Genomic DNA, 11,860 nt, shown 5'->3' with positions numbered 1-11,860 from the left:
TCCTGCAAATCTTGTTTCTCTTAAAAGTAAATGTAATAAAGTGAATAACACACATAACAAATCTTTTAAAAGAAACAGCTCTAGCAGTAAGTTTCATTGGGGATGAAAGTAGTCTTCACTTTTAAATGTGGAACAAATGAGGTAAAAGTGAAACCTACAGTTTTTTAGGAGAAAGATTCCAAGGCTTTTGAAAACATTTCACAGTATGAGTACAGCTTCCTGAAAGGAGGTTGTAGCAAGGTGGAGGTCGGTTTTTTTCTTACAGGTAACCCGCAACAGGACAAGAGGAAATGGCCTTAAGTTGCACCAGGGGAAATAGAGGTAGAATATTAGGAAAAAATTATTCCCAGAAAGAGTAGTGAGAGATAAAGAGTAGTGAGAGATTGGAATAGGCTGCCCAGGGAGATGGTGGAATCCCTGGAGGTTTTCAAGAAAAGGATAGACGTGGCACTGACAGACATGGGTTTGTAGGTGTGGCGATGATGGGCTGATGGTTGGACTAAGTGATCTTAGCGGCCTTTTCCAACCCTAATAATTCTATGATTCTGTGATTAATGGTATACTCTTGTCTGTTCCTTCATACTTTAGCCCAAGTGCAAGTAAAAGAAAAAAGAAAAGAAATCAGCCATAGCAATACTAGGGAAAAAAAATGTTTACTGATAATTTCAATATGCCTAATAGAAATTGACAACTGATATATTGGATTACCAAGGAAGCCAGCACCTACTTAACAACATGCTAATCAGAACGATGGTGAGTCATATCAAGGACATATTCACTAGATATTTGTGACAAACTATTCCTAAAATAAACCCTGCTTCTATAGGTCTTTAGCTACATGCATTTCAGCAAGCTGAAGGCTCAAATAATAATTTCTTAGCAGTCTTCTCAGGTTTGAGCTTTAAATCAGTAAATCAGACACAAGAGCTATATTATAGTCATGTAAAGTCTACAGCAGCAGATTGAATTAATGAAACAACATCAGCCATGAAATAAAAATGAATGGACAGTAATTTGGGCAGGATCATGAATATTTAGGTGTACTTAGAATATTAGAAACAAAGACGTAATCCTCAGAATACTGCTTGTTTTGCTGACCCAGCAAATACAGAAAAAGGACTTGCAACAAGTTATACTGAAACTCTTAGGCACCAGAGGTAGGATGCAACACAGTTAGAGCCTTTTCACACACATCACAGTTCTTACCTGTCCTTTTGTGTATGTCAAAAAGTACAAGAAGTAAGGAAGTGAATTGCATCTCAGATAGCAAGGGTACTAAAATGCCCAAAAGCTTCTATTGCATGTGGATATTAATTCTGGCTTCTACCATTTTTGCATGTGAAGATAGACATACTGCCAAGTCAGATAACTGGTGCTTTAAGAAATGTTACTCTGATGCCTGTTCCTGACCAATATACACCTACTGAACTAACTTCCTGACACTACCATGTACATATATACACAGCAAAGTGAACAAGTATAAAAATCTCATTTATTTTACTGTTGGAGAGTAGTTGCAAAAACACTTGAAGTGTTAATTTTGAAAATTCAGACTCATGTCTTAAGCACATTTGTGCAACTGGAACTTGGTTGTAGCCAGATGATCTTCAAGGTCCCTTCCAACCCAAGCCATTCTATGATTCTCTGAAAAGTAAAGCTAACATTTACTGGGAAGTTCCTTAACCCAGTTGGTTTTCATGTCAGTAGCAGGAATCAAGGATTTGGTGCTTCCTGGTTTTGTTTTGTTTTGTTTTGGACAGCAAGAGCTTTGCTGAGGAGGCTTTCCAGCTAACCATAACCTAATCTGCCTCCTATAGCTTGCATTTCCCATCTTTTCTGTCATCTTCTATTTTTATTACATCCTAGTGAATTTCACTTGAGAAAACAACATACAATACTTCTTATGTGCAAGATTTGATTTTCAACAGTAGGATTAAATGTGGTAATTTTACACTTCGTACATTGCTATAGACCTGATGAAAAACAAGTCTACACACATCCAGTAAGTCTTTTTGTATTTTAAGTCAGGGAGAATTGTTATACTTTGGGAAGAAATACTGTGGTTTTCTGAAACATCAAATGTTTATTTAATCAGTTACCAGGAGGAATATGACTTTTTCCAAGAAAAGCACATTCTGTTTTATGCCATTTCTATAATATATCTACTTTTCTTTCTCAGGTTCTGTTTGCTATAGAGGGCTGTAAATACGCTTTTAGTTTTACTAGCAGAGGTAGGGATTATTTTGCTCCAGGTCACTCAATAAAGATCACACTCCTACATACTGTCCTGTGTCACCTTCTGCCTGTTTCACAACAGATGGCTGCCTTTCAGGAGGTTTTTTTTTAATAGAAGATGTAGATGTAAGATTGAAATAAAACACTCATTGCAACCCAACTTTCTGCAGTTGGTTGCATGCTTGTTGTATGCTTGTATGTCTGTCAAGTTTGATGTCATGCAGGAGAATTTTCAAGAATATATTTCTGTAAATCTATTTCTGGTTCTTGCTACTGCTGGGTCAGATTTATTTTGGAAGAATCGGAAAGAGAATGTAAATCAAGCAGATGTTATACTGTAGCACAGCAAACATTGTTTTATGAGGTACTCCAGTACATAAAGTATAACTAGCAAGGTATTTTCTGTTTTAAGGGTGAAAGAGCACACTAGCTCTCAGGAAGCAGCCTTAACCTCTGCTTCTAACTCAGAGTGATTTTTCTCACATTTTTTCAGTGCTTTCTCTCTCCATCTTGCAGAATATGACTAAAATGCACCGCCAATCTATTTTGCATGAAATACAAAAGCCAGCGTGAGACGACTGTCATCACAGAGACAAAACGCTTTCAGTGGTCTATTCACTGCAGCTAATCGGGTGAAACTGATTTCAAGATTCAGCATCGTGATTTTGCCTTCAGTGATTTGGTACTTTTATGCTGTGCTACGGAGGATGCATGTCCTCGCTTCCCATGGGCTTTGTCACTGCATGAACCGAATGGCCACTATCTGGGGGGGGAAAAAAGTTAAAATCGTGGTTTTGGTTCTCATTTGAAAAGCAAAATTCTCGCCTATTTTTTCGGAGTGACCCCACCCCGCCGCGAGAGAAGCCGCCTCCACAGCCCCCCTGGCGCGCCGAGGGAGAGAAAGGTAGAGGCGGGGCTTCGGAGTATCCACCAATCGCAATCTGTGGCCGCGCCCTGACTGACAAACCGATGTATCCAATGGGAGTCATCATAGAAATAGGCGGGGCGACACGGAAGGGGGCTGGCGCAGCACCGCCCATAGGGAGGAGGCGGGGGCGGAGCATCACCTCGGGGAGTGGCTCTGCGCGTTCGGGGCGTGGCTTAGGGCGATGTGGGGGCGTGGCTTAGGGCGGTGTGGGGGCGTGGCCTGTCCGGGGGTATTTAAACCTGGAGCAGTGGGATTTGTCGCTCAGTCGGTGCGGCGTCGTGGAGGGCGTGCGTTTGTTGTTTGCGTTCGGTGTCTCTTTTTCTTTTTTAACACGCTTTTCTTCGGCGCGCGCGTGTACGCGGAAGGGGCGCGTCCCGGCTGGGCTCGGCGGCTCTCGGAGCCCGTTTTTATCTCTCTCCTCCGCCCCGTGCGTGTCCGCTGAGGGATTTCTTCACGTCCCGCGCCCGGGGGGCCGTCCCCTTCCCTCTCGCTCTCGGCCGGGGGCTCGCGGCGCTTCCCTCTGGATGCGTCCCCGCAGCCCCAGGCGGGAGGCGGCCGGGGGGAAGCGCTGCCTCCAAGGATTTACCGCCGCCCGGCACCCAGCTCCGCACTTTCTTCTTCCCCGCGGGCGCTCCGTTGCCGCCCCGGAGCGCTACCACCGTTATGGACGAGAGATATCTGCCCGAGCTGATGGCGGAGAAGGACTCCCTGGACCCGTCCTTCACGCACACCCTGCGGCTGGTCAACCAAGGTGAGGGGTGCGGCGGCGGCCCTTTCCTTCCATCCTTCCGCGCTGCTGGAAGTTTCCGCGGAGACGCGGGGCGCGGAGGGGCGCGGAGGCCGCACGGCGTGGATTTGTTCTCTATCCTGTGGCTGTTGCTGAGGTGCTGCCCGGCTCCTGAGCCCCGTCCTGCTCGAAGGAGGCTGAGGGTGGTTTCCCCCAGCCCTGTTCTGGTTTGGGGTGGTTTAAGATAATCTTCCGTTGTTTAATTTATAGAGTACTTCAAGTTGAGTTGTTAGGTAGCTTGGTTGAAGTTTTGGGGCGGTTAAATCCTTAAGTGTTCCCTCTTACCCTGAGGTGTTCCGGTGTAATAGCTTGCTGGTTGTAGATGGGTGACTATTGGCCGGAGCCTGCATCTTTGTCTTGGATCTGATGCCTCCTCAAACTCCAGTATTAGGGAGCAAACAACGCCTTTGGTTGCTTTTTCCCAAAACAGCGGGCATGCTCCTTTTCAAATATGCAGCTCCAGGCAGTCAGGATGATCCCTCTGCCTTTGACATGTCCGATCGTGCTGGCTCTTTGTTTCGATGGTGCTGAGTAGAAAAGCCATGTGACTTAGACTGCGTGGCTTCGTGTGAATCACCTGCCTGTTACACATCTCCACATTTACAAGTCCCGCTCAGTAAATAAGCCCTCCGAGTATTTGGAATGGTGGGGTGAAGCAAGTTTCCTTTCCGAGTATTTGGAATGGTGGGGTGAAGCACTGTATTCCAGTGTAACTCAATAGCAGCTAAGTGTTTTTTGCTTCAGTTGAAGTGACTCCAAGCTGTACGGCATGCTACAGGGATAGGGCTAAATCAGTGTGTCGTCTTCAGTGTATTGACATGCTGCTTGATGTGTAATGGGCTGCAAATGCCAATCTCTAAATTGGATGGAGACTTAACTACTGTCCAAAATGTTCTGGAGTTACTGTTAGTTTCAGCTGTGGAATGCATGTACTGTGTGACTTGCAGCTGCCTGCCCTTGGGCTGTTGACATTCTGCCTATTTATTCCAATTTTGAATTTGTAGGAGTGCCACTGATAGTGGGAGAGAGCTCTTTGTTAACACAACTCTCTATTTCCATGCTTTCTGTTAAAGAAATGCTAAATGCTAAGCTCAATGGCTCAGAACTTAAGGCTGCAAATTAGTGAAGTTACTTTAAGTTAGTGTTCGCAGAACCTTTATACAATTCATACAATCAGATGCACGTTGTGGAAGTATGTAAATTATTTCAAATACTGTTTATGGAAATACATACAGTTCTCCAGTTGTTACTGTAGAATCATCACTTTTGTAGACCAATAGTTTTTGTAGTTCTCATTCAAATGGGCAGTTAAGAGGCAGAAACATCTACCTGCTTTCATTGTATAATACTTGGTACCTACTTGCATACTTGTAGCTCCAAAACCAAGTAATGTATTCCATAGGAAAAAAGTGATGGTTACGGTTTGAACCTCTTTATTCTAGTCTCATTGGAATTTTTGACTTACACTGTAAGTCTTGCATTAAATCTGATTGAAGTGTTCACGTGTCAGGCAAAAAATGAAGCAAGACAACTATCAACCAGTTAACTATAGCTTAAAATGTGTATTTCTGTAGCTGCTATCTAAAACCCTTTAAAGCAGTTGTACAGTTGAGGATTCAAGCGAGGTGAGTTGGATGTCTAATAGAATTGAGAAACTCACTGTTTTGAGAAAAGACGTTTAACAAAACTTTATCAGTGGCTGGTTTGCTTAATTCAGTTGATATTCACATTGAAGTAAATGCAGTTATTAGTGGCAAAGTGTTTTTTTTGCTTGTTTGTCATATGCCAGGTCCAGTGAGTTCTTTCTGTGATAGAACACTAAGGCAAATGAAGTGGCTTGTCTATTTTTTTTTTTTGAAGCTGAAGTTGCTTAGTTTCTCAGTTTAGAATGAAGCGTGTTTCAGAGTTTAGCTTAGCCGAGGTGTGTGAGAACATCTTTAAGTGCTTAAAATAACTAGCTTAATTACGTAATGGTGTTTTGATGTCTTAAGAGCATTACATTTAGCATTTGCGTTTACTCTAACTGAAATACATAAACTTAGGATTGATGTGTAAGAATTCTATGGTAGAACTTGTGAATCTTCCTGAGTTGTTGCTCCCTCATTTCAGTTGCTTCAGCACCGACAAAAGAGCAAAATAGCTGAAATAACTGCCCATGCTGAAACTCTGCTTCTAGGCTAGGGAAAAGTGGTCTGTGTATAGACTTCCAAAAATCAGTTAATTACAGCTTTTGCACAGAAGTGAACACATTTGCATGTTACGCTTGTAATTACAAACTATAATTTGGATACATACAAATTACGTAATTGCAAATGATACAGAAAGAGCTTGACATGCTTTGTTTCAGAGGAGTCACTTGAAAAACAATGCAGAGATAACTAGGATGCTGCCAGAATACTTCGATAGGCAGTGTTGTTGGTCTCTCAGAATTAAGGTGTCTGTCTCCTCTTGCCCTAATAAAAATTTTCAGCATTTTGAAAGTATTCAACTTGAAGGCAGTATTTTTCATTTATCCTTTGTAATATATTGCAGTGCTGTTGCAATACTGATTTCTTTCACTGGCGCTGAACACTGCTCAGGAATTTGGTGACTGTCTTTTTTGGGATGCAAAATCTATTAGTGATTTTTTTCTTATTGGTATCTTTAACTGCTGCTTAAATTTTAGTGTAATAGGGACCTTTTCTATTTTTTCTGCTTTGAATAAGATTTACTTGTATGTTTCAACAGTAAGTCTATTTAAAAATGAATTTTGTTAACCTTTAAGCATGCTGTATGTTGGAAGCAGGCATGTTGCTCATAATTGTGTCCATCCTAATAAGATTAATTTGTAGCTGATACCAGGCAATGGGAACTGGAATATTGCTTGGTTACTATCTTACAAGTAAGGACGGAAGGGAAGGATACAGTTCTGTGAAAGAGCAAAAATCTGGTACAGGGATTGTGTCTTTGTATTTTTCCAAGTTACTGTCAGCTGCTCTATTTTATATGCAAAAACTGGGAAATATGTTTTGAATGTAAAAGTGATACTTCTGAAGTGAAATCAGTTCTTTATCATTGTGTAGATTGCAGTGTTTTTAAAAGCTATTAACACTGCAAGTGTTTGTACATATTACAACCAACACTACACTGGAAGAAAATTCCCTAATGGTACTGTAAGAATGTAGAGAGAAGAAAAGAGTTGCCTTATTTGTCATCCTATAGATCTGTGGTGATCTGGCAAGTATTCTGTGAATGTTGGCTAAGGGATCTGAGACTGCATGCTACCAGAAGGTCACTGAAAACATGTTGATACAGGGTGTGTTTTTTAATAAGATGACATTAAAACTGATGTTTGGTGCTTGTTTTATATAATGTTAAATATGTAGGTGGAGGGAAACAGTGATTAAAGTCAGGGCAGCTGAAATCCTTACATTAAGAGGTAATGAGTCCGTGTCTTATCTGAAATACAGCTTTTACTTCTACATAGGCTGGTCTTAAGGAATTTTGCCTTAAGATCTTATTTTAGCTATATTGAGACTTAAGCTATTGCTTCAGTTGGCAAGACTACCTTTAAACTCCTGTCAAGAGTAAGATATACAGGAATAACAAGCCTTCTGATCAGTAGATGGCTGTGTGTGCTAGCTGGATGCTGGATCACTGTGCTGAGCCACGTGACTGTCTGTGATCAGCACAGGTTTGCTGACTTCTGTCCAGAGCTTCATGAGTTAGTGATCAAATTGCCATCTCTTAAAACCAGTACTTTCCTAAAAGCCAATGAGGATAGATGGTGTGAGAAGCGTACTGGCTTCCTGCATTGTAGAGAATATTAACCTGCCTTATGTTTGTAGCTATTCTGTGCCTGCAAAGTAAAAACTGTTAAAGCAGGAACTCAATTTATTACACCTAACATAGATGTTAATGATTTTGAATAAATCTATTCAGGGATGTGGGTTTCTGGGTGCTTACTAAGGATTTCCTTTGGTTTTTTTTTTTTTTTTTTTTATGAATAGATGTGTGAAGAATTAAAATTTTGTCATCAAGCACACTTTTTAGTGAACTGATGCACTAACTTTGTGATATAAATCATCTGTTTGCTGCTGAATCATCCTCCTGCTTTGAGGACAAACATGGCATGGGGCAGACATGCATGGTAACTTCAGTTTCCAGTCCCTCAGTGGTGTGGCACATCCTCCATTTGTTTCTCATTGCAGCTTCTGCAAGCAAAGTGGTAATTCCCCTTTTCAGTATTCAGCTCTTGAAGGCTGGCAAAATGCTCTGTAGAGGCTATAGGCATTTTGTAAAGCAAATGAAAAAAAAAACTGATTGGATTCTGTATGTTCTGAGTAATCCTGAGTATGAGTAAATTTTGTAGTGCACACTTCAGACTGAAAGATTTTTGAAGTTGTCATTCCTGGAGGTTAACTAGAAAGCAGAAACTGTTATTATCTTCTAAGAATCAAACTTCAAAATAATAATATGTGAAAGCTTACAAGGGTTAACTGGCAGGTGTAATGCAAGAAAAATTTCCATCAGAAATATGGATGGGTATGGCTTGAAGGCAACCCCATAAAACCAAGCGAAGCTGGCTTAGGTTCTGGTTCTTTTAAGATAGCTTAAAAAGTAGTAAGAACTTGAAGAAGCCATCAGATTGTCTCTTGTTTCATCTGGTCTATATCTTCTCCACTCTACAACACTTCAGAAGCAGACATTTGTTGTGGTTGGCTCATTGCTTTTTCTGCAGTGAAACTGCCCTGGGAAAGTTGTAGCTTGTTAACAATTAGGTTTGAGTCTTAGTCTCCTAAAAGGCAGGGGAATTGATTTATCAGGTATTCCAGTCATGTTAACAGTGAAGCTGGAAAATGCAGCTAAAGATAAGCATACATACTTCACCCTGGGCTCATCTGCTATGAAGCGTGACTCTACCCTGCAGCTGCTCACCCATGATCACATTGAGACCAAAGCTGACTTCTAATTCACTTGCACACTTACTTTGGCAGTCAATGAGAGAGATCAAATTTAAAGGTTTCAAATTTAAGCTGACATGGTTTGTCACTTTCAATCCTTTTCGACACCATCCATGCAAATTAAAACGGTAACCTTCTGAGCACTTATTTACTGAAGAAATCAGAGGAGTCACAACACTGAATGGCTGCTCCTCTGGCCCGTAGCTTGCTCTACTCTATTTGCATGTACTTATAATCTATGTATGTGATATTTGTGGCTATTGAGTTCTCTCTGATTTCAAATTGAGGTATAATTAAGAAATAAAGTGATCTCCTTCCTTCTTTGGGAGAGTGAGATATCAAAGTTCAGAGTTGAACAGTCTTTGTAAAGTGTGGTACTGTGTGTGACTTCTAATTAACACTAAGCAATTTCAGTAAAAAGCATGCTTAAATGGATTAGCTGGTAACTGATGTAACTAATAGCTTACAGTAAATGGGCTGACTGTTCTTAGCTGAGCTTAATGTTTGTTATTAGTAGTGATATGAAATTAAGGATAGATGCATTAGCCAAATGGTGTACTTTGATAAAGTAGGCAACTGATCTGCTTGAGCAGGGCTGTATTTACTTGAGGGTGGGAAGGATTCGTGGAGGAATCTGGAATTTGTTGGATCACTGGATAGAGTTCAACTGTGTGATGCTCAATAAGGTTAGAGGTTGGGTTCTTCTCTCATGTCAGAGCCACCCCATGCAGTAATACAGGCTTGGGGAAGAGTGGCTGGAAGCTTGCCCAATAAAAAAAATCTAGAGGCATGAGCCAGTAGTGTGCCCAGGTGGCCAAGAAGGCAAAATGTGTCCTGGCCTCTATCAGAAAGAGCATGGTCAGCACTAGGGAAGGGGTTGTCTCATTGCATGTGGCACTAATAAGGAGAAACTTGAAATACTGTTTTCAGTTTTGAGCCCCTCACTCACAAAGAGAATGTGAACTTAATGAGTGTTTGCAGATAAGAGGAACAAAGCTGATGAAAGGGGCTGGAAAGCAAGATTTGAGGAGTGGCTGAGGGAAATAGGATTGTTTCCTCTGGAGGAGAAACCTCATCGTTCTTTATAGCTTTAAATATATGAAGGGGAGCTACAGGAAAGGAGATGGACTCTCTAGTTTCAGTGTTACAACAAGGGAAAACTGCATTAAACTTAAAGGAGATTTAGGTTGGACATAAAGGAAAGAGTCTTTACAGTGGTGGTGGTGAGGCACTGGAACAAGTTGCCCAGAAATATGGTGCCTGGAGACATTCAAGGTCAGGTGGAACCAGGCTCTCAGCAACCTGATCTAGCTGTGGATGCCCCTGTTCATTGTAGGGGAGTTGGATTAGAGGACCTTTAAAGGTCCCTTCCAACTTTAAGGATTCTGATTCAGAGTATTCTGCAACTTGGGTGTTGAATAACAGTGACTGTAGTTCTGAGAATGACCTAGGTTAAATACTTCAGCTGAGCAGAAGTTACAAGTACATAATCATGTCTTTAAAATGAGGTCATACGGACTAGAATTTAATTGTCTTCTGACGTGAATTCTAGGTACAGAATTGTCTTCATCTTCAAGAAGATCATGGAAAAATATTACGACCTTGGTAAAAGGTCTATAAGCTTCTTGTTGATCTGATACGTTAGTGAAAATAATCATTAACTTGTGGTTTGTGTGCATAGCTGCCTCCACAGAGGTAAAGCTGCAAAGTGGCCCTTCAGAGTTCTGAAACGTGAAGCAAAAAATAAAGTGAAAACTGAAGCACAATATTTTGAGTGCCTAGATGTTAAATAAGATACTAAAATAAATGGTTCCTTAAAATCTTTGTCAAAATACTTGCATTACTGGACATTCAATCTTGGCTAGATTTTTTTAGTGTTAGTATTGGTAATTGTCAATATCAAGATGCACATGAAAGAACTAGAAATCATTTCAGTAAGCTTATTGCTCTTGCACTTAACAAATTTTCTTTTGTGTTGGAAGTTCCGCTGTGCTGATCCTGGTATAGTGTAGTGATGGTGGAAACTAGAAATTCACATCCTTTGAGGTTTTAGTAATTTTCTTCACTTTTGTCAATCCATTTTGGGTTGTACAATAGGAATAATCAGTAGGAGAAGATTCCTTTCCATGTACTAGACAGATCTAGAATGAAATCAGAATTGCTGTTGTTGCTCTGACACTGAACATTCAAGCTGCATTCATTGGCTGCTCGGTGTAAATGCATTTGTAGTGAAGTGCTCCTGATCAGATGTGGTCCAGGAACAGTAACTGTACTCTTGAAAGCAAGTTCTTTTGAAAGCAGGTGCTTAATGCTTTCAGCTGTATTTTTCTCCTGTTTTGGGATAGTAGTGGTATTATTTTAAAAAAGACAAAACAAAACAAAAAACAAACAAAACAAAACAAAAAAAAAAACAGAAACCAAATAAATTTTTATTAATGGCTTTTTTATTACTTTCCTGCTAGAGTGACAGAAGGACTTGTCAGCCCTCTGCACTCTCAGGGCTTCTGACCTAAAGCTTCTGCAAGCACGTTTTGGTCTTTTCCCCTGATTTTGTCATTATAGATGAGACCAGTTTCTACACATAATGTAAGTCAAGCTTTCTTCTCTACACCAGAAGTCTCCACTGGGATAGATACATATGCACAGAAGTGGGGGAAAGTTTGACCCTTTTTGCTTAAGTGAACTGTCATGATCGTTTTGAAATCACTTCATATGAAACAACAAAATTTATTATTATTGTCAACCCTGTCCATGTGATGGGGGGTTGGAACCAGATGATCTTTAAGGTCCCTTCCAATCTCACTCTATTACAGTTTAAAAAGTTCAGAAAGCTAGAATAGTTTTTTGCTGTATTAATTGATAATTTCATGCCCACTTCCAGCCTGCCTTGGCTTCAGGAGAAAATTATCAGCACTGAATTGTCTGTGTGTCTTACAAGGATTTCACAGACTTTCTGTGGGGGCTGGA

The 11,860-nt window shown here is 40.7% G+C and overlaps 1 protein-coding gene across 3 annotated transcripts in view; it reads left to right on the top strand.

Annotated features, from left to right (window-relative positions):
* The first annotated feature begins 3,428 nt into the window (after nucleotides 1-3,428).
* The window catches only part of KHDRBS3 (KH RNA binding domain containing, signal transduction associated 3), an 80,716-nt gene continuing 72,284 nt past the window's right edge, over nucleotides 3,429-11,860 (top strand). For all 3 annotated transcript variants that reach the window (XM_048939709.1, XM_048939711.1, XM_048939710.1), the window contains exon 1: nucleotides 3,429-3,914. In XM_048939709.1, coding sequence (XP_048795666.1) covers nucleotides 3,827-3,914 — 88 coding nt within the window. In that variant the 5' untranslated portion in view covers nucleotides 3,429-3,826. The remainder of the gene's footprint in view (nucleotides 3,915-11,860) is intronic.

This window comes from Lagopus muta, chromosome 3, assembly GCF_023343835.1.
Source record: "Lagopus muta isolate bLagMut1 chromosome 3, bLagMut1 primary, whole genome shotgun sequence".
Taxonomy (NCBI): domain Eukaryota; kingdom Metazoa; phylum Chordata; class Aves; order Galliformes; family Phasianidae; genus Lagopus; species Lagopus muta.
This window is presented reverse-complemented; position numbering and strand designations above follow the sequence as displayed.